We start from the raw sequence: 23351 nt of genomic DNA on the forward strand, positions 1-23351 counted from the left end.
AAAAAAAAAAAAAAAAGTGTCAGCTGAACTATACAGTGGATTAGTGATGTGAACGATTCATATTCTGGTACAAGCTCTTTATCTTGTTATGGACCGACACTGGGCCAAGGACCACGTTTTGAGTAAAATGTTAAAAAGAACAGTAATCCCATAAATTGGGAAAAGTGTTTCTCATGGTCAATTAGGTTTGGTGGAAAATAATGCATGCACTATATTTTTCTTAGACGTTGATATTGTACATTAGTATATTAAAGGTCTTGAGAAACCCCAAAGTAAATAAATTTGTTTAAATGTATTTAAGCTAGGATTTACCATATTTTCTCGAGCAAGAAACATCTGTGAGCATGTATGTGTGTGTGTTTTTACAACCGCTTTTAACATTTTTTCTGGTAAAGAACACGAGCTCAACTGATCATCTGATGAAAACAACAAATTACAAGAGTGTGATCCACTCTCCTCCATTCAACTACATACAAATCTAGGACCTTTCTGGTAGAAATTCATTTCCTACTGGCTCAATCATTCTAAGGAAACCAGAGAATTAAACCTTTTTCCAGTTGATAACAATCTCCTTTAACATAAAACTACCCTTATAAAATATTTTCCTCCAACCAGTTTCTTATACTTATGCACCAAAGAAAAGAAAGTATCTTCCTATATACACTAGCCTCTAGGGAAATACTTAAAACCTTTTTCTCTGGTAAGGACGGTTATTTAAAATCAGTGCATCAGTGGAAGTCTGGTTTGCGATGTACTAAGATCAAAGTGATCTTGTTTTCTACTGAACTTCACTCCAAATCCATTTTGTGTTAATGATTTTCTAGAAAACTCTTATGTATAATGAGCAGAGGCCTTAGAATTCCTCTTGTGATTTCAAATGAGTTCTTTGCATAACTTGGTAGCAAAAGGGACCTAGGCTCATATTTTTGATCTCTATTTAAATAAGTCCAATTGAAAAACAAATACTACAGATCGGCTCTAGGCTATGTTAACATTCTAAGGTTTCCTGAACAACGAACTTCTTGGTACTTTGTGCCGTGTGCACGCCTGCACACGCATACACATGCATGTGTAGTTTCAGGGGCTGGACCTCACACCTCTTACTCCAGCAAAAGTGAGCTCACACTGGAGAGCCAGGACCTGGTCTGGGGACAATGTCTTTCCCATGACACTCATCATTCAGATAATTCCATCCGAAAGATTCAGAAAATGGAGATACTTTTCTTCCTCGAATCATCCAATTATGCCCTGGATTTTCCATTTACTTTAAAAGTATACAGAGAGCCCTTTAAAGGAAAAGATGGAGAAAATCATTCTAATAACTCCTCTTTTGAGAAAAATCCGTCTGGGTCAGTGTGAATTAGGTTTGATCCAATGACAAGATCCTTGCTTGCAAAGCCTGGAAAAGGTTGGCAACCTGCCCCAGCCTGACTAACCGACCCACATCTCCAAAATTCAGACCATTTAATGACCAAAGTTAGGAAGAGAGAATGGGTCATAGTCTAGAATACTGTGCCTCCTGACCAGGGATTCTCAAGATAAACTGCACCAGAGACCATGGAAACATCGAGATTTTCTTCTCTAACATGATCCTTTTCTTCTTCTGGTGCTAGCGGACTTCTCAGCTTCCCACTGTCATTGAGCGTACCTGTGGGGAGTGGCATTTACTAGTTCCTATCACATTCGAGAAGCCATGGCTGCCTTCCAAAGGGGTTGGGAGCAAGAGACAAAGAGAACTTGATCTTAAGCCAGGTATAGGATTCTGCTTATATTTACATTTATCTTGGATCTAATTACTACATGGTAAGTGCAGCACAACGAAGGTAGCTTTGAGGTGAAAGAAAATATGTTATTGTCAGTGAAAATATTCTGAATCCAAGGCAGCTTTGGAGAGCCAGGGCAAACACACATTCAAAATAAAGCAGAATGGATTGCTGGATTCACTATTATCAAAACATAATGCTGCTTTGAACTTTTTCAATATATTCATCAGACTTTCCTGAAACTCCTGGTTGTCCAGGTGAAAGACAAGATGGGAAGGAAGAGGAGAAAGGCAATATAACATATATCGAGCATCTGGCAATCGCAAGGCATCACACCAGTACTGTCAACACATTACTCTATTTTATTAGCATGACCTCTGTGGGAAGAATGTAGGATGAGTTCCACTTTTCAGATGATGGCTGAGATGTGGTCAGAGCTCTAGCCCTTTAAAAATGTCCCTCAGCCCCTTAGTAGCTGCAGCCCTTGGGTAAGTAACTTCAGCTTTCTGAATCAAATGTCCACATCTGTCAAATGTCTCAAACCCAGCTGATCTTCAGAACTACCTGGGATACAGCTGAGAACTATGGGTAGCTTCCTTGGCCCTGTGCCTGGACATTCTGAATCAGCCAGCTGGGGATGATTTAAGACATTCCTAGACTCTGATGATCACGCAGATTTGGTAAACCATGATCTAATTCCACGCATCCTTTCTGCTCCACCTTCGCCCCGCCCCCCCCCCAAACAAAACGGAAACACCATCTGGGCCCAAGGTTCCCGCAGCATCTACTATCTCCTTCATGGTTTCTTCTCTAGTCCCTGCTTACTCATATTTTAGTTTATACCAAATATTCAGATGAATATATCAGGCATTCTATTTAGTACAAGTGGTAGGATAGTAGTATGAATTTTAGAATCATAAAGACATGAATTCAGGGACTTCCTTGGTGGTCCAGTGGTTAAGTTGCCATGCTTCCACTGCAGTGGGCACGGGTTCGATCCCTGGTCAGGCAACTAAGATCTCACACGCCGTGCGGCATGGCCAAAAAATAGAAGAAAAGAAAAAAAATAAAGCCATGAATTCAAGTCCAAGTACTACCACTTACTAGCGTCTGACCTCAGGCAGGCTGTTTAACTTCTCTGGCTTTGGTTCCCACACCTCTGAAATGAGGTTTATTTTATTACCTTCATTATAGGTTTATCTTGAAGAATAAATGAGCCAACATATGGAGCATCCCTGGAACAGAGCAAATGCTAATACATGTCCACTGCTCTTATTATTTCAGTTAGTTCCTTGGCCTCACATTGAACCCAACTAATGTTGTCTCACTGAATATTAGCCAAAGAACAGGACAGGGACATCCACAAGTGTCACCCCTAAAAGGCAAAACATGTCAACACACTGAGGCTTGGTGGTGAGGGTAGTGCCCAGGGTTCCTGTGGAGTGCTTTCTGATCCCATAAATGAAACCCCATGACACAGACTGATAGAATCAGATAACGATGGCCATCAATAACGATAACAGAAATTATTATTTATTTTCATAAACACAGTATGTGCGTCCTGCTGAGTTACACACATCACATGCCAGCATTCACTTGTGCGGTAGTCAATCAATGGGGGATTGCAATATCCCCTCGCTGAGACAGGAGGGGGAAGGGATGGAGTGGAGGTTGAGAAATTACCCACACCAGAGTGACACATTCACAAAGTTAATCTAATTCAGGGGCCGTCCGGGTGCCACTGCAAGCATGTGAATATGGAGTAGCCTTGATTGATTTTGCACTGCCGTAGCTAAACACTTCATTTTTATTTGCAACAAATATAAGGAAAGGAAAGCTGAAGCTGTAAAAGCATTGGCTATGAAGCCCCTAGAGCATCAATACATCATAAAATGAAGTCTAGAAAAATTAAAAATGGGTACGGGAAGACTGTATCTGTGTCCTAAGAGGCCTCCGTTGTCAAGCAGAAGCCCAAAATGAAAACCTAAGGCAGTGATGGCCGATCCTGACTCAACCAGTAATTTGCCCTGTTACTGGCCTGGGATTACCCATCCTCCTGGAGTGAGCGTTATCACACGGTCACCACGGAGGCAGCAAAAAAGCACAAAGGCTGTGTCTAGACCGAACACATTTCATTCTCAGTTCTGCCTCTCAGAGCCTCAGTTTCCTCTTTTCTTAATGGGGATAATCACATCCAGATCACCAGAAATAGGGAAAAGCAATTCATGTCCTACTTGCCCCCCAAGATCCTTGGGAGCATTAAATAAGACCCCTGCCGCCCCCAGCATGAAAGGCCATCTATCCCTCAAGATGCATGTTGAAAATTCCTTCCTGGTCCTATAGCTCTCTCTTTCTGTTCTCCCTCTGAAGTGCCATGGCAATCTTCTGTGCTTTTCTCAGGACACTTACCCGATCCGGTGTTTCTCAAAGTTTGGCCCAGGGATCACCTGTGTCAGAATCACCCGGGGACTTTCCAAGGGGGATCTGGTCAGTGATGTTACTGCGTACAACTCAGACCTTCTAAACCAGAATCCCTAGTGATGAGGCCAGTGCCTGTGTTCTAAAATGTATCCCAGGAGCCTGTGAGGGCACTGTGGTTTGAGAACCACTGCTTGAATTAATTTCATGTTGCAGCGACTTGCAACATTCCCCTCCTGGCCCCTGGAGGACACAGAGCATGTTTCACTCATCTTTGTAAGACCCGCTCTGTAGAATGTACTTCACACGTTGCCTGGTGCATAGAAGGCACTCAATAAGTAGGATAAAAAATACTTTGAAAAGTTCTACGTGTCAGATGCTATTATCCTCATTGTTGTCTAGATCAAGGACCATGCAATAAATAGTCCTGGATGACGGTGAAGGGCAGGAGCTGTGGGGTCAGATAGACCTGGGTTCCGTTCTTGGCTTTGCCACTTATTATCTGTGAGGTCTTAAGCCAGTGCTTACCTCCCCGATCCTCTGTTTACACGCCTATAAAATGGGCATGATGCATAAGCCATAGGATTGTGATGAAGAGCCAACTGTAAAATATACAGAAAATGCTCAGTGTGGAGTCTGTCCCTAGGAAGGGCTGAATCAATGTAGTTGCTTTTATCGGTAAACTTAAACCAGTGGTCTGTTTAATCAGTTCTCTAGAAAACAGATCAGGCAGTTAAACTAGTTGTTTCACAAAAACGATCATTTTGGGGAAAAAAGTGTGTTTAGCCAAGCTGTCTAATCCCATGACCTGTTGGCAATAATCCTCAAGAAGTTCCCTTCAGAATTTGGAGCTGGTGAACGCTCATGTCGATTTGCCATGGTGTCTCAGACTGTGGCTAGGAGGGTGTCTAAATTGCCATCAGTGGGATGTGTAAACATCAGGGTCATTCTAGGTGGAAAAATTTCAGTCCAGGAAAGTCACAAGAATGTGTGTGTCCTGAGCTGAGAGAAAGACAGAAGCAGTCACCAGCAGAAGGCATGTGTGTAAAAACATGATATAACTGAATCTTTTCTCTAAAATACAGTGCATCCATTGTGTGCTCAACCTGTGGCAGAAAAGCCTTTGCAGCCCTCACCCTCGCCCTCCACTCCGCCCAAAATCTAGCTCCTACACTAAGAAAGCTTTGCTGAAGAATTCCGAGAGACACTGATAATGAAATTCCCCTGCTCTGCAATCATGAATTAGTATTTTCTTAGGATGTAGCTGTAGGGAATCATAATGAAAAGCGTCAGATTTGGGGTCAGATGGATTAGGTTTGAATCCCAGCCCCACCACTTTCTAGCCGTGAGATCTTGGAGCAAACAACCACTTGTCTACTCTGAAACTCAGTTTCCACTTCTATGTAATCTATTCATTTGACAAACATATCCTGAATACCTACCATGTGCCGGAGCTACAGGAGAGGAGACGCGTGGTTCCTGCTTTCACGGAGCTTACATTTCAGGGGAGGGGGAGGGGAGGCCGAGGGGAGGCCAACAGTGAACCAATGATACATCTGGCCAGGAGGAAAGTTAAGAATAAAGGGGCAGGGTAAGGACACCGAGAGTGAACGGGAAGATGTGAGTGTGCTACTTCCCCTACAGAATTCTAGGAGAGCTTCTCTGAGAAGGTGGCACGTAAGCAGAGACTTAAATGAAAGGAGGGAGGGAGGCTTTGCATGATCCAGAGAGGATAACAGAACCCGAGAGAGTTACTGTTAGGACAGAATGGTATAAGGGTATACAATCCAGCACCTGGCATACAGTAAGCACTCAAAAATGTGGCTATTATTATTATTAATATTAGCTGTAAGGAATATCCATTAGAAAACCTGAGTTCATTACATCCCCTTCATTTTGGGGAGTTATGGTGTCACAGGTTGGGAGCTCACACCTTCCAGACAGACTCTGTGTAACTCTTTTGTAACTGGTTCAAAAGCACATTTCCACCTGGCCTAGGTTCCCAGGGCGCCGGCAGCCAATCCTAACGAGGGAAATAGTAACTCCAGGCTCATTCTGCACAGATAAGTATGCTACGTATGATTTCTCACCACCCATCTCCCCTCCCGGGCTGATTAAGTTATACGAACCATGAGTTTCCGTTGCCAAGAAAGGGCTCTGAGGTCTTCTTAGCTGTGGGTATTGGGAGGTTGGAAAGAAGGGCATGGAGAATCTTGCTAAGTGGAAGTACATAAGACCTCAAGGTGAGGTCAGAGGTCAGAGGTATGGAAACTCCGTGTGTGAATGTGTGGGTGAGAGAGAAAAAGGGAGGGAGGGGGAGGGAGGGAGAGAGAGACACATGCATACACCCAGACCTAGAATAATAATGGCACTAATTATTAAGAAAAGCATTTAAAATGCCCAATGTATGTGTCCAAGTTGAAGAGCCACAGCTCTTGATTTTCAATCCCAGCTCTGGAACAAGCAGTTGACAAACACTGGGCAAGTCATTTTACCTCTCTGAGGCAGCATCAGGTTGAAGGGCTCAGGGTCCCATAGATCAAGGTTTGATGCTTAGCATGATCTTGGGCATCTCACTGAAACTCTGTGAAGCGCATCTGTTCAATGGGTATTTAACAGTGAACTGTACCTCATGAAGTAGCCAGTGCAGATACAGTGTGCAGCATGGTGCATGGCATATAGTAAATGCACAGTAAATACTAGATCCCAGCATCTTCACCTGCCTTCCTACTTGGCTGGTCTGAAGATGAATCAGGGAATTAAGTAAGTAAACACTTTGTGATAAAAATGGTATTTTACAGGGCTTCCCTGGTGGCGCAGTGGTTGAGAGTCCGCCTGCCGATGCAGGGGATGAGGGTTCGTGTCCCCGTCTGGGAAGATCCCACATGCCGCGGAGCGGCTAGGCCAGTGAGCCATAGCTGCTGAACCTGCGCGTCCGGAGCCTGTGCTCCGCAACGGGAGAGGCCACAACAGTGAGAGGCCCATGTACCGCAAAAAAAAAAAAAAAAGGTATTTTACAGCTTATAAGGTGTTATTATTAAACTATCATCACGATTATTGCTTTGAATGTTATAATGTTAAGCAGGAGATGTAGTGTCCATAGAAGTGCTTCTCAAAGTCTCTCTGGGTAATGAGTGATTGGATTTGCAAAGCTATCTTGCATGAAAAAAGGAAAAAAAACAACCACATTCGTACTTCGAAAAGCTGAACCTCCCAGCACTGAAACAGAACCGGTTCATTACTCAGTGAGGATTAATTAGCTGTTGGGTATTATTAAACATTCTCACTCTCAAGATCCACGTAGAACTGGAAACTATGAAGTGTACGAGAGGTAATCATCGTACAGGGAAGGAAAAATAAAGCCACAATTGCTGGCGATGCAAATGTCAAGAGCAGAGCGTGTTACTAAATTATGGTCTGATTAATATCACATCAGCTCATTCTCTGTTTGGAGTCATTGTTCTGAAACTATGGTTTTCAGGGCTGCCTGGTTCTTCTTCTACCACTGGGATCAAAAAGAAAGCAGGCTGGCCTTTTCAGTGTTTGCACTGAAAGAACACTGGACTGTGGATGTTTACGCTGAAATGAGGATACTTGAAGCCTAGGAAGGTAGACGAGATGAAATCAGATACGAGTTTTACAATATGATAGCAAATGTGTCTCATGAGCTGGTATAATAACTTGAAATGACTGAAAAGTAACAGAGGCTCATAAAAACCAGAGCGTGGAGGAGCCTTAGAGATGATAAGAGTCCAGGGATAACAGATCCCTTTGTCTCAACCACCAGGGGCTCAGGATAAAAATGCAGATCCCTCTGGACCACCCAACTTGCTGAAGAGAATCACTGAGGCTGCGTCCTGGGAATCTGCATTTGTAACTGACACCCATGGTTGCAGAACCACTGACTTTGTCCAGTCCTCTGCTCAGTTGCTTAGAAACTAAGCACGGAGAGAAGAAATGAGATTCATTGGCCCAGGGTCACAGATGGTTAATAAGGACGCAAGAACCAGAACTGGGGTTTTCTAAGTCCCAGCCACTCCTCAAGGCCTCCTTCCATGTTTGATATGTACAAGTCCACTTCATAACATCACTGTGTCACTTTGGGGACAATCTCTGTTCTAGTGGAACTTACATAGAGTCCTTCTTTCTTCTTCATCATGGGGATGGCATCCTCCCAGGGGCTAAATACAAGTATACAAAATCCCACTGGATGCATGGACAACTGGAATTCATAGTGGGGACTAGAGATGGCATCTGAGAAATTCCATCCACATAGCGAACAAGAGCAAGGTAACATCTGGGCAGAAGTTCACGTTATAAACTCCCCAGTGGTGCCTAATCCATCTGTTTTCTCCATACGATTGCAAAGTCCTGAGGGGTGAAAGACTATCGTGTTCCTTTTGTATCACCAGCACTGTGCTTGCCACTTGGTAGACATCAGTGAATAGCTTGAGGAGTGAATACAAGAGTATAAAAAGTGTATGAAGAGAAAAATGGGAATTTTCTCAAACACATAGGCCTACTATCACTAGGGGGAATAACAGTCATGAAAATAATGGTGATGAGAGTAAGACTAAAGCCCATCAGTAGGAACTAATATCACTGAGTGCGGCACTACACAGGCTAAGCTCTCTGTCACACACAATACTGTACTGAATCCTCACAACACTCCCAGGAAGTAGCGACCATCCCTCATCCGTGTTGTGCAGATGTGACATGGGAGGCACAAGGACTTTAAGAAACGTGTCCAAGGCCACCATCCAGAAAGAAATGGAGCCAGAATTCTAACCCAGGACAGAGTGACCCAATGTTCATACTCTTCACTGTTCTGTCCTCCAGTCTCAAAACCTCTGAGCATGTAGAGCATCGACCCAGTCTGATAAGGTAACCTTGTACGGTTGTGCTCCAGGTTGAAGACATAGGCGGACGAGAGGAAACAGAGCAGCCAATGCTCGTTGGCCCAGAAGAAGCTCAGTAGAAGACCAGGTACCCACTACTACTGGGTACACACACGACAGCCTAGCATTATGGGCCGCAAAGAGTCAGTGCTCGAAAAGCATCTGCTGAATAAACAGATGAACAAATGAATGAAGGAATGAACAAACCAACAAGCCAGCTAATCAGGCACACGATGATCATTCAATTCCCACATTTGCCTCTAAACACAGGGCGGCAACCTCTTTTCCCCACAGGTATTGATACTTGAGTGTCTCTTCGCAGTTTTTCGTTTTCAGTAGAGCTGCTGGCATCTGAAAGCACATATTTTACCCAGTTCTGGAAGTGGCTAGGGGCCAGGGTTGGTCCCAACACGTGCCTGGCTTTACCGTTCACAATGAACGCTCCAAAACTAAACTCATCACCCAGTCCCAAATCATTTTAATCTCTATCTAGAGAGCCTTCCTTTAAAAGTCTGCTTTTAGAAATCCATTTCTAACACCATTTTTCTAACAGACATATCCCAGTCTCCCAGAACCAAATATAAATTCTCCCTCCTTCGAACAAACTGCAACTCTCTGACTCTCATTGCATTTATCTTACTCTAGTTACCGTCATAAACATTTGCATATTAGTCCTACCCATCCTCTTTCCTTACCAGACTGTGCTTTTCTGGACAGCAGGAAGGAAGCTACCAAGACTAATAGTAGAGATCACTTCTTGAGTACCAGCCATGGAATAAAGGCTTTTCATCCTCACTGCATTTTAGCCTCAGAAGCCCACACACAGTAAGGTACTAGGTTCGCTGTTTTGCAGATGGAGAAACTAAAAATAACTTGCACGACTGAAGTTCAAAAAAGGGAGTGACTACGTGAGAGTCTGGTAAGTGGCAGAATTTGAACCCAGGCCTGTTTGATTCAGAAGTTCATGTTCCGAATCACAAGACTCCAACTTCCTATCTGGGGAGTTCCATGCCTGTACCTTGAAGGTGCTCAAGACATGTTAGATGATGCAAACAGACAGAGGCTAAGAACATAGTAATGCATGGCAGTGACCCTGCAGGTAAGTCCTCAGGGGCAAAAGGAAACGTGGATTTATAGTCATCAGAGGTTGGTGCCTGTCCTGTTCCTTCACCTACCACCAGAGGCTCAGGTAGGCGGGGTCTCTGCTTGATCTCCCTCCCTCATACCTGAGAGGGGCAACCTATAGCAGCAGCCAGCATGCAGCCAAACTTCCCCTCCACTTCCCCTGACCTTGGTTGCCAAGGAAACTGAAAGAAGGTGGAAAACCAGCCGTTGGGCTCACCCGCAAGGTGGTGATGGTGGCAGGATCCCGCAGCCGGCCCTCCTCATCTTTCAGGTTGTAGCCTTCCGGCCTCTTATCACGCTCGCTGACTTTCCACAGCTTCACAGTTTTATCTGCGGAGGGCAACCAGAGGAAATCAAAATGACAGTGAGAGGAAACTGGTAAAGGAGTCTTTTTTTTTTTTGCGGGACCCAGTTGGGGGCGGTTGCAGGGAGAGGTGATGGTCACGATGGAAGGGACTGCTAGGGAAACTGGCTCATGTCAAGGGCTTCAGTGCATAAATCTCAAGGCCTCTGAAGGCAGAGCTCATGTTTCAAAATGAAAACATTTATTGTGCTGAGACAAACGGTTTCCCTGACAATGGGCTGTTAAATCTATAGCTTACATTTAAATTGGATCATTCAATCATAATATATCCTGAACACTGAATAAGAGTAGTCGCAACATATGTAGAATTAACGACGTAACCGTGTTAGCGCTTTCCATGGAGAATTTTTAATATTCACAATAACCCTGACATGTAAGTCCAATTATTATCCTCATTTCAGCATCCCACCTCACGAAACACTGTCCCTAGCGTGACCTGAGAGGCCCTCCGTCACCTGCACCCCTACGTCCTCACACTTTATGATCTCACTGTCTACCCCACTCCCTGCCACTTCCTGTGCTCCTGCCACCCGGTTTCCTTACAGCTCCTTGTATAGGTTAATCCCACTCCAGCCTCAGGGCTTTTGCACTAGCTGCTCCTCCTGCCAGGAAAGCCCTTTACCCTCTTTTTGACAAGATTTGTTCCTTCACTTTGCCCTCCTCTGTTTATGTCCCAACCTCAGAGGGGGTCTTTCCTAACCAACCTACAGAAAGATGTTTTCCTCACCGTTCTGTATCCCCTCTTCCTGCTTTATTTTTATTCAGAGTACGTTTCACTCTCTGTCAATTTAATTATCTCGTCTCCCTCACAGTGATTTAAATATCATTGGAGGCAGGGATTCGGTCTGTCTTGTTCCTCACTGTATCTCCAACACCTACAACAGTGCCTGGGGCATAGTGGATGTTCAAGAAATAGGAGTTGGATGAATGAATGCATCTCATTTACACAGTGCATCTTGTTAGCGGTACTCAGGGAAGTAAAATGAGAAGGAGATTCATCCAAATGCTTTCCCCTTTCAGTCTCTTTTCTGAGTCCCCAGCTGGAAATGACCTTTCTTAGCTCTGTACTGTCCCAGGACTCTACACCACTTGGTGACCCCTGTCATTCTCTACAGCAATACAACAGGGGTGAGGACTCCAATGTCTACAAGAGGTAGGCAGTGCCCAGGGAATGAGTGAAAGGGGGCGGGGCATCGGGGGAGCTGGAGATGGCATGCCCCACCTGCAGTCTTTTGATTCCATCTTTTAAAAATTGAAGTAGAGTTGATTTACAACGTTGTGTTAGTTTCATGTGTACAGCATAGTGATTCAGGTATATGTACATACATATATATATACACAAACACACACACACATACATATATATATATATATATATATATATATACACACAGATATATATATCTATATATACTTTTTTCAGATTCTCTTCCCTTATAGATTATTACAAAATATTGAGTAGAGTTCCCTGTGCTATACAGTAGGTCCTTGTTGGTTATCTATTTTACATATAGTAGTGTGTATATGTTAATCCATTTTTTAAGGAAACATGTTTGGGCCAAACAGATCACGTCTGTGGTTGCATGCCTTTGTAGGCCTTTCTTATCAGATCCTGCGTTCATTATTCGTTCTAACTTCTCTTCTGGACGGCAGACACTCGACGGCTCCTCTGCGTGTTGCTCTGTGCCTGCACAGGGTGGCTTTGGAAGCAGACAACCTTGGGTCCCATCCCGACTCCAACGCCAGCCACCACGTGGCCGAGGGCTGGGATTCACGTGCAGTAGGCACCTAACTAGTCTTTGGGTGACAAAGGGGAGTAGCAGATAAAGCAGGAGAAGAGGTACAGAGTGGCCAATTAAGTTTGAATTTCAGAAATATGAGTAACTTTTTAGTATAAGTATGTCCTCAATACTCTAATCTTACAAATAGAGATAGTTAACTTCTCTACGCCTCAGTTTCTTTATATGTAAATTGGGGAAAACAGTGTCGTCCTCATGGGGCTCTTTGAGGATTAAATGAAAGAATGCATGTAGTGTTTAGCCCAGTGTTGCACTTCTAATAATGGTTCACAAATAGCAGCTGTTGTTAGAATTAGCAAACTGGGCAACTGTTCTGCAATAATAAGATGTTGCTCTGACAGCGTGAGCTTCCTCCCATGATGATGTCAGCACATCTTACTTCCTGCCTGTAAGGCTGTCAGGGTAGGAAAGCCACCCCTGTATCCTGCCTATATTAGGATTCCTTTGCTCCTCTGCCCCTCATCTCCCTCCTCCATCTCTCCTTGGCAAATGCCTTGTCCTCAGCGGTCTGAAATGCACATTATGAAGTGGGCTTCCTGCAACAATTTGGCTACTCTAACAGAGAAGGGCCCCTGTTTCCTAATATGTGGGCATCACTTGGGCTGGCCATGTCTGCTGGCATGCCTGTAAAGTCTACTAAGTGTAAGATTTGTGCATTCAGCCCGGCTTGTACTGGGACAGAAGGCGAAGAAGTCTTTCCCAGATGTTGGGTTGAATTTAGAATTTTCTATCTATACTCTTCTGGTCCTACCCTCTCTGAATATAGGCTGCATAATGACCTGCTTTTTAGGTTGAGAAGATGAAACATGGGCCATATGTATTCAGTCATTTGATTAACTACTAATCAGAGATCAGAGTAGATTAGCTACTGTGGCTTAGAAGAACCCAAATCAGTGAATTTTAATACTGATTATTTTCTATTGCTGGGCTTTGGAATGTAGCCCATCCCAACTGCAAGGCAATTCTTCTTTTATATTTTTCATATTAGGAATGATAAATTGCTATACAGAGAAAGAGAGAAATTGGAGGTAAAACATAAAGAATAAAAATCCCTAAAATCCCTGCAGTCTGGGACAACCATTGTTAACATTTTACATAGTTCCTTGTAGTATTTTTCTATGCATTTTTTTGAAGAGGGGTACAAACCTATAATAATATCTCATATATAGATTTTACATTTCTCATTTTATTTTCTTCTTTTTATTACACAACTGGTACATAAAATTGTAGAAAATGAAAATGAACACAAAAAAATTAAAAACTCCTTCAATTCCAGTAGACAAAGACAACTACTATGAAAAATTTATGTATATCCTTGTATTATATTTGTGTGTGGAATTATATAACTTTTTAAATAGCTTTTAATAGATGTATCATGCTATACATAGTTTATAATACGCTTTCTTCCTATTTACCTATCTATACCAACATCTATTTCTACAAATACATAATGTATTTGTATTTTATGTATTTAAAATACATAAAAGAATTAGTTAATAATTAAAGAGAGAATTAGTTAATAATTAAAGGTCTAGTAATGGGAGATTTATTAATAAACTATAGAAAAAAAATACAAGGGAATACCATGCAGTCATTGAAAATGTTATGGTATTTTAGGAGAAATATTTCATAATTAGGAAGGTATTCCTGTTATTATGTGTTATATTATTATATAAAAAAATCTGGTTGCAAAACAGTTATAGAATATGTCATATTTTTGTTAAGAAACAAACAGATTTATCCATGCCTCTTTGCTTTTCTCTTTTTTTTTTTTTTGGGTTCACGGGCCTCTCGCTGTTGTGGCCTCTCCCGCTGCGGAGCACAGGCTCTGGACGTGCAGGCTCAGCGGCCATGGCTCACAGGCCCAGCCGCTCTGCGGCATGTGGGATCTTCCCAGACCGGGGCATGAACCCGTGTCCCCTGCATCGGCAGGCGGACTCTCAACCACTGCGCCACCAGGGAAGCCCTGCTTTTCTCTTTAAAAGACATTAATAGCGGTTCTCTCTGGATAGGAACACTTTCCTTATCTTCATTTTGTTTCTCTGCATTTTCTAAATTTTTTACAATGAACACTTATTACTCTCATAGCATGAAAAATAAATTAAGTATACCTTATCCTCTCATCATAGGAATTAAGATAGAAGTAGACATTCTAGGTAAAGCAATGCGTCTTCATCTGGCAAATAATTTTAAGGTCTATCTTTACAACTGAAGGTTGGTTTTATTTTTCATTAAAATTTCTAAAGTTGGGAATGTATTCTAGCAGAAGATAAAAACTGTACCCAGCTATAATGAGATAAGCACAATTTTTTTTTAAAAAAAGATAATTGATGGTGAATTCAATTCAATTCCCCATGGTTGGGATGCCTGGAGTTATTCTTGACTTTATTATCACACAATTTTTCTTGACTCAGTAGCTTGAAGCTTTCTGGATAAAAAAAGTCTGAGGAACATGTGGCTGTTACTATGAGTAATGGCTTTTTCTTTCTTCTGGCTGGCTCTCTGAGTAGTTTATCATTACTTGTGGCAGCTTTTAAACACAATCTTATCATCTATCTTCATTTTCTCTTTTGTACAGTAATTCCAATTGTCTTCCATTAATTTTTGCATGTTAACCTATTTGGCTTAAGGGGGATTCTCAACCTCAATATTAGTATAAAAAAGAAAATCACATATGAGCATGGGAATTTTTCTTCTAAGAATCATTTTGAGATGCTGTTGGCATATGAAATAGCATCCCAAATGGGAAGATAATATCCTTGTTAATCAAAAAACTATTTAAAAACTCAATTAACAGAACATTATGCTATATAATTAATCTTCATTGCATTTCACTGATTTCTTTCCCATCCCCCCCCACAAAGTAGTTAATATGTCCTTTATCTCTTTGAATTTTTTTGTAATAATCAATAGGCTAAACTTAATAATATAAAGTAAGCTGGCTATAGAAGATAATCAGATGCTTTTTCTCTGCCTAAAGCAATTAAGTCAAAATCATCAGAAGTTCCTTCCATTCTAAGTTGTGTTGAATCTGCTGAGCCTTTGAGGGAAATTTAAACCAAACTAAAAGCGAAGAGACTGAAACAAATTCATGTGGCTTGACTTTTGGGAAATCAAGATCAAAAAATGTAAACAAGACAATAAATGAGAAAAAATTAAATTACTTGGAATCTGGAAAAACAGATGAGTGGAGATCTGGTCATGTTGAGATAAGCTATGCTTGAATAACCCTAAACTGGCTATTTCAGAACTGTTACTTTATAGATTTATACCCTGGCTTTTTCATTTGAGGGATTTTTTTTGGTTCATATGCATTAAAAACTTTCCCCTCCTGTTTTTCATAAGATTAAAATAAAACTCATTGTGAAAACTTAGAAAATAAAAACAATAAGTTTTTATTTTCTAAGTTTTCACAATGAGTTTTATTTTAATCTTATGAAAAACAGGGGGGAAATTTAAGGAATAAATTGACAAGTCACCCATAATGCACAGTCAAAATTAATCATGATAAACCTTTCAGTGTGTTTCCTTTCAGTCTTTAAAAATGTTAATATATGTTTGATCGTAGTTTATACACAGTCTGCATTTTTTTTAACTTGACGTATGAGCATTACCCTTTCTTAATAAATGTTGGAGATAGGCAGAAAGCAAACCCCTTGTTTCTTGATTTATAGTTAAATGTGTACTCCTCAAAGACACATACACAGGATGATGAAATGAATCACTCTCCAGCTTATTTGCTTGGGAGATGGTGTTTAATTTGTATATACTGATCCTCTAATTGTTATGCTATTCAATTAGCACCCTTTTGTATATGATTTTATTCTGAATTGTTTTGAGTGTAGATGGCCTCTTTCACAGCAAGGGTATTAAGAAGTTTTAGGGTTGGTAATTCCACTGTGGAAAGGTTTACAGATTAATATGGAATCAGCTTCCGTGTTCAACCCCGAACATTCTCTCTCTCTGACCTATTTATATCGACTCTCCCTAAACCAACAAATGATATAAGAAGAGTATGAAGGGAGAAGGGAGAAAGAGAAGAAACCATTACTTGATCAGTGTTTTGATGGGATCCCCTCTCTTCTTGACCCATGTTTCTACTAGAGAGCTTGACTGTGTCAGACAAGGACATCTGCTCTCCAAACCCCAAAATATATTCAGGGATTAACAACTTCTACTGAGTTCGCCAAACACACAGGGACGGCATGTTTAGCTTCCCAAAATGTGTTCCCAGAATAACATTCAGTAAATCTTTAGACAGGAAGTCACATTCCCAAAACACCTGGAAATAATCTGCATTAGTCAAAAACTACAGATAACAAGTCTCACATAATTCGACCATAAATTTGTTATTTTTAAAAAAGAATAAGTACTATTTACTGAGGGCCTATTCTCTGCCAGGCGTTCTGCTAGGCATCTTGCAGATATGGTTTCTAAGTTTTTCAACAGCCTGCAAGGTAAAAAGGAAAATGGAGGCTAAAAGAGATTGAAATATAGGGTTTGCTGACTGTATCTCTCAAAATACCAAACAAGACAAGTCACCTCCACATACCATTAGTAGACAGAAGGAAGTAGGCTGCATTCTGCTGAGGGAGCCATCTTATTTTATTGATTTTTTCTTCTATTTCTAAACTCTTCAGGTAATCGAACTCGGGTTCATGGCTCTGGAATGTGCTGTAAACATTGTATTCACCCCTACGATGAACCTGATTTTTACTCTGTAGGAAGGGAAAAAAAAAGTCACATGAAAGATTAAATCACATAAGCCAACTGCAAATTCACCAGTTCCTTCTTTTTCTGAGTAGAGTCATGAGGGGTGAGACGGGCAGGCCGTGTCCAAGTGGGCTGAGGGCAGGACTACGACGGCCATGGGTTCCTCCTTAGCTCAGTGCCCTCTGGCTGTTGATCATGCACCCCTGGTGGTAAATACTGGCACCTTCAATATTTACAACTTTTTACTTATAAAGTATATACATAAACTGCTGCACGTCTTGGACACCCTTAGGAGTGAGTCATCCCATGCTGATGTCCATACAGACTTGTATCAATCTTTTAACAAAAACACAAAGCTATAGCATCTGCACCTTTCACTGGCCTTTTAAAATCTCATCAGATCTTCATAGAATCTCTGAGAGGTGCACAGAGCAGGGAAGTGAACAAAAGAGGCTCACAGAAATTAAAATGACTTCTCAAAGGTCACACAGCAGCTTATAAGCAGTGGATCTCTCCCTCTCCTTTTTCCAACATGAATAACAAAACAGACATGAGTGCAGAGATGACATGTGAATCATTAGGAGAACCATGAGACTTTACACTGGCTTTCCCCCAGCGCCGATTATGCAAAGTGCACACAGCAGGAACTAAATAAATGGTGAGAGAACAAAACATAAAGGAAGGGTGTGCAGAAAGGGACGAGAGAAAGAAGAAAGGTGGATAGGAGGAAAAGATGGTGTGAAAGAGAGAAAGGGAAGAAGGGAAAAGAAGGAGGAGAGGTTTGCATTTTAGGACCTAGTGACCAAGAGCCTCAAGATTCAGGCTTTGGAAAACTGTGTTCAAAAATTCAAATCCAGGTCTTGCTAGGCATTTGTCATAAATGCTTGACCCTTAATAAAAGGCTCAGTTAAAAAATTTTTATCTCTGGGTAGATACTGAACATTCAAACCCAAGTCTCAATTTACTGATGGGTGATGGTACTGATACCCAGATGTTAAATGTGCTTGTGAGGGCACTGAGGTTCCTTGAACAAATTTTCCAGGACAGCACGTCTTGAGGATTCACGCACAGGAGCCACCCACAGGAATCAAAAGAAGGCCTGACCTAGATGTTGTCACATGGCTGTGTTTCTCAAGCTCAGTGTTCATTCAACCCCAAGTCTCACCGCAAAGCTCAACATTTAACTGCAGGCTATTATCCTCAACATTTATTCCTTATTGAACAAAACCACCCTCCTTTGGAAAATGTGTCCCCCTTCTTTCTACTAATGAATCAGGCTCCCCAAATATTTCAGTAAATTAAAATAGGTGAAAGCTATAAATACCTAATGGGAAACATGGAGCGGAATATTACTGGCAACACCCTGCCTTGGGTAATTTATGCTAAACAGCTCCTCTGGTTTCTCTTTATCATCACTATGAACCTAATTGGATTTTTTAAAAAATTGAAGAAGAAGGTTTGAAAATCAATTTTAAAAGGACTTTAAAGGCTGACATACTCGCTCCTATCCTGTTTACTGCAGAGAGAGCTAGTCCACCTGAAAAATAAATTTTTACGAGTGTTGATTTGCTACCATCCAAATCAGACTGTCAAGTGTGTGTAGGATGTGCCAGACCAATTAGCACTAGGCAGCTCCGGAAAAGCAGGAAAAATTCCAGGTCACGAAGAGCTATTAGTTCCTACTTGCCAACAACATTTTCGTGTTTCCAGGGCCAATGGAATAGGCTGGGTGCCTGATTTAATGCTGAACACTTGAATTCATACAGAACCCCGAGGGATTACGATGCCCTTATAGAAATTAATTGCAAATAATGTGCAATTACCAAATATATCACCTCTAAATGAGGCTTTCCTTTTTTGAGGGGAGGTGGAACACAAATGACTTTGAGGCACAAAGCAGGCTTTAAATTGCTAGGGAAGTCTCTTGTGAAACCTCCCTCCTGCACTGGGCCCTCCTGCTACGCTGTGCCGGGTGAATCTCCGAGGCAGGCAGTAGCAGATGGGAGAGTTATTTGAACACAGACTGGCCTGCTGGAAGCTTCAGGACCACGCCGGCGGAGGCCAAGGAAATCAAATTGGGCCATAATTTCATTCTGACAGAACAGAAGCAGACACCAAAAAACTCAATTTATATGAAAAAGAGAAACAATTCCTAGTGGAACCCAAGTCTCAGGAAGAAATGGGCTTTTCGAGATTCACTGGGAGTTAGAACTGCTGTTCAGAATGCATACAGCATTCAGCTGCAGGGAACTTCGTGTCACCTATAGTAAAGTGTGGGCTACATGCATTGCTCAGATGGCATTTTCTGGGATTTCTCTCCCTTTGGTAGGGGGAGCTACCATTTTCTTCTTTTTTTTTTATGGTTAGCAATAAAGTATTTTTAATTAAGGTATGTACGTTGTTTTTTTAGACATAATGCTACTGCATACTTAACGGACCACAGTATAGTGTAAATATATAACTTTTATATGCCTTGGGAAATCAAAACATTGGTGTGACTTGCTTTATTGTGATATTCCCTTTATTGCGGTGGCCTGGAACTGAGCCCACGATCTCTCTGAAGTGTGCCTGTAAATTGTATGTATTCTCTTCTGACCCAAGTTATCCTTTTCATATCTGTTGGGGAAGGGTTATATTTCTTATCCTAGGTATTCTGTTAGGAGTCCCTGAATTTCAACAGCTGGTGGAGGATAAACCCCACTGAAAAAGGAGGCGTTACACTCAACAAGCACCCGTGGAATTTTGCAGGTCAGATGAGAAGTGAGGTCGTTTTGAATGTGCAATACCCAGGTTTGGAAAGATGAGACCTTGCCCAGAAAAGGCTCTATTTTCCGGTGCTTTTGTGAGCCTGAGTGTGTAACTACTGATGTTAATGACTTTTGGGCAGTTTTAGTTTGCAAGCCAAGCAGCAAGGTTAAGGGCAACACATGAGGATTAAGGAACAGTGGGAGGCCTTCTTTAAAAGAAGAAAATGGCTATTTTGCATTCACTGCCACTTACCTCCTGCTCTCGTTGAAATATTACAACCCGACCCCCCTTGTCCCCTGTCGCTAGTAATTCTCCCGTGTGGTTGAATTCTACCGTAGAGATAATGTCAGCTGAAAAAAAGAAGACAAAGGCAATTTAAGTAACTGCACACTTACTTTGAAACGATAGATAATAGACATACTTTTCTCTGCATTTAAGGGCTTAGGGCTTTGTCTCTGCAGTGGAATTTACAAGGATTCTGTGTTCTGTATTTTAAGTGCCACTAGAAGTGGCACTTGGGAAAGTAAATTTCCCAGATGCCCACCCTGCACTGTAGTCTCTAGGAACAACTGGAGAGAACAAAAGGAAAAAGCACATTCAGACCCTTTTGTTTTGGGCAAGAGAAAATGAATTTCTTTACGGGCTCAGGGAAATGGCAATTTTCTTTGATAATTTCTACCAACCACAGGCTCTTTTCCCACCCATGTCCTTCTGCATTCCCCTTTCTTCTACACCCAGAAACTTCCCCAAATGAGTTTCAGTTGTGGAATCCAAATGAGGGCTGAGGACTGAGGAAGAAGGGGTGAGATGATTGAAGCTCAGACACCGAAAACAAAGGGGCGGATCACAGAGGAATCGTCGGGAAATCTCCAGGAGCTGGAAATTCAAGGAGGGACCCCACAAATGCTCCCTCTTTTCTGGTGAGCCGAACACACCCTTCTGGAAGAGCAGGGCCTTACTGCAACCCCAGGAGAAAGGTGCTGAGAAAACAGGGTCACGAGGTCAGAGGGAAGAGAGAAATTTGTACTCTGTATTTTTTTGTAAGTGTATTTTTTTTATTGGAGTATAATTGCTTTACAGTGTTGTGTTAATTTCTGCTGTATAATGGCATGAATCAGCTATATGTATATCTATATCCCCTCCCTCTTGTACTCTGTATTTCTAAACAGAGAAAATACACAGGCATCAGGAACTCAGCTCACAGATAATTGCTGAAGGAATGCCAGCCTGCCAAGTCTTTCTTCAATGCTTGTAAGTTACCCCCCGAGGAACACGGACAGGTAAATTACCTATGATTGGATTTATTAGGGCTATTTTTAGAAAAATGTCAGAGGTTAATTCCTCTGCAATTATTCCCCTGCAGGGCTCCAACAATTGCTACAGAGAGTGCAAATGAGTTTAAAAAAAAAAAAAAAGAAGGAAGCAGGGGAATTATGACTGTGGCCTTTGACAGAAGTACATTCTGAAGATTATGTCCATGTAAGGAAAGCAAAGGGGAAACAGTGAGGTGGAAAACTAAGGCAATTACCCCTGAATAATTCAAATCTCAAATCATACTTTAATATCATCATTTCAGGATTTTCTTTGTATGCCTGATTGATTCAGGTAAGTAGTGTAAAATTCTCCACTTTGCTTCTAACTGTCCTTTTCCATCCATGAAAAAGCTTCAAATGGTCATTCTTTGCGCAGAAGGAAAAAGAATAGGGCATAAACCATAGGCACTTGCAAGCCAGGCACATTTAAAAGAATAATTCATGATTTCTGTTTTGGCATCTTAGATAACTGACCCCAGTGGTAGCAGATTCAAATCCTACAGGGCCACGCACGAGGGGACGTGGAGTGAAGTAGCAAGCTTGTGTTTCCTCTTAAAAGACAAGTGGCTACTCAGTTTAAGCCAACTGTGACTATGAAATATTACCTGTGTTGCCAGATATTCTGATTTTTTTTTAAAAAAAAGAAGCTGGAAATCCAGAGTTTTATGCAAAATCGCTTCAGTTTTACATATTGGCAACCAATTATTTTGTTCAGTGCCATGACATTAAGAAAAATATAATCTTGTCTATCAGCTGAAAATGGTTTGTGGGTCACCAGCTTCTGACCTCTGGTCTCTAGAGTCTGCCTTCAGAAAAGGCCACCCCATTCCTTAATTGACAATCTCAACTGGACATCTCATCCACTCGCTCAAGAAGACCCCTACAAATGAATACTACCCGAAGGAAACACAAAAGAAGCTGCGTGGCTACTCAGTTCCTGAAGTAAGTTTAGAAGGCCCATTTCTAGAACAAGGGCCCAAATAGGAAGGAGCAGGCAAGCCCAGCAAAGCTGGGAAGCCAGCCACCCGGAGAGAATTATCGGCCACTTTCCTTTTTTAGAGTTTGCGTATCTTAGCAAAGCACTCTCGTGTACAGAGGAGACGAGAAGGCTGTTTAATGTTTGCAGTCGCCTCAGAACGCCCTGGTTGAAAAGCACTCGAGTGCTAGGATACACTTCTAACATTAGTTCCTGCTTCTGCCTTTTCAATGAGTGGCTAGCCATGGGGTTATTCACGAAACTTCCTGGCTTTGGGGGGAGAACCTAAAGCAGACATGGCTATTTCTTTTCACTTCCAGGCTTCTGTCAGGTACTAAAAAATGAGTCGAGAAAGAGAAGTAAGGAGCGATGAGAGGGTGGTGAGGAGACCAGGCCTGGGGGTTAACAGTGCCATACTCATGTCTTTAGGGCTAAGATTCTACTGAAGGGCAGCTGAAGCCCTTCCTCTCAGCAGCTGTGTGAACACAGATGCTGGAGCTCTAGGTGGGTTCCAGGGCTAGTGCACTGACAACAGAGATGGGTCTTCCCTTTTGGTTACATTGAGTATTGGAAGGAAGAGGTAAGTAGCTCTTTCCAAGATCAGCCTCTGGCTCAGTTTCCAAGAAAATGCCATTCCAAGGGAAACAAAATTCAGTCTCCCAGGGATGACATTCATACTGTCTTTTTGCCTGGACTCTGAAAATGTCTTCACTCTCTCTTTAAGATGCACACAGGTCAAATCAAGGTAGGATTCAAGCTCAAGTCCATGCCACATGATCCAAGGCGGTATTATTAGAACTTTGCACTATGGGATAACAGGCATGGTCCCAGCTATAAAAATACCTCCTTCGTTTTCCAAGCGTTATCATTGTTTGTGCTATGTCTCCCTCAAGAACCTTGTCAGAGAAAGGTTGACTGGTATGGCAGGATTCTGAAATTCCTTAGTCTGTTGCCAAGTCTTTGCCTTTATTTTAACCGTGCCAGGCAGGTGGTCTGTATATTGGGTTGCTTATATATGGCTACTGTGTGCTTCCCTTCAGAACATACGCATTGCAGCTCAAGTTAATACCCGTTTTGAACTTTTATGTTTCCTGACTCATTTATCATGGCTAAGCCAGTAGGTGTAACCAGAGTATTTTACTGCCCTATCCATCTCTGCATGGCTTCATCTATGACTGTTTAATAATTGATGCAAAATTCATGAATCACCCCACATTCCAGTTTCAAGATACAG

At 41.9% G+C, this 23351-nt stretch overlaps 1 protein-coding gene across 7 annotated transcripts in view; it reads right to left on the reverse strand.

Moving 5' to 3' along the window:
• Nucleotides 1–23351, reverse strand: part of PPP2R2B (protein phosphatase 2 regulatory subunit Bbeta) — a 452968-nt gene that overhangs the window by 89216 nt on the left and 340401 nt on the right. For all 7 annotated transcript variants that reach the window (XM_029216987.1, XM_029216990.1, XM_029216991.1 and 4 more), the window contains 3 exons: nucleotides 20081–20178; nucleotides 16920–17085; nucleotides 10422–10534 (listed from right to left, as the gene is read on the reverse strand). In XM_029216987.1, the coding sequence (XP_029072820.1) occupies nucleotides 10422–10534; nucleotides 16920–17085; nucleotides 20081–20178 (377 nt within the window). The remainder of the gene's footprint in view (nucleotides 1–10421; nucleotides 10535–16919; nucleotides 17086–20080; nucleotides 20179–23351) is intronic.

The sequence above is a fragment of the Monodon monoceros genome, unplaced genomic scaffold (assembly GCF_005190385.1).
Source record: "Monodon monoceros isolate NGI ecotype Baffin Bay Population unplaced genomic scaffold, NGI_Narwhal_1 Super_Scaffold_12, whole genome shotgun sequence".
Taxonomy (NCBI): Eukaryota; Metazoa; Chordata; class Mammalia; order Artiodactyla; family Monodontidae; genus Monodon; species Monodon monoceros.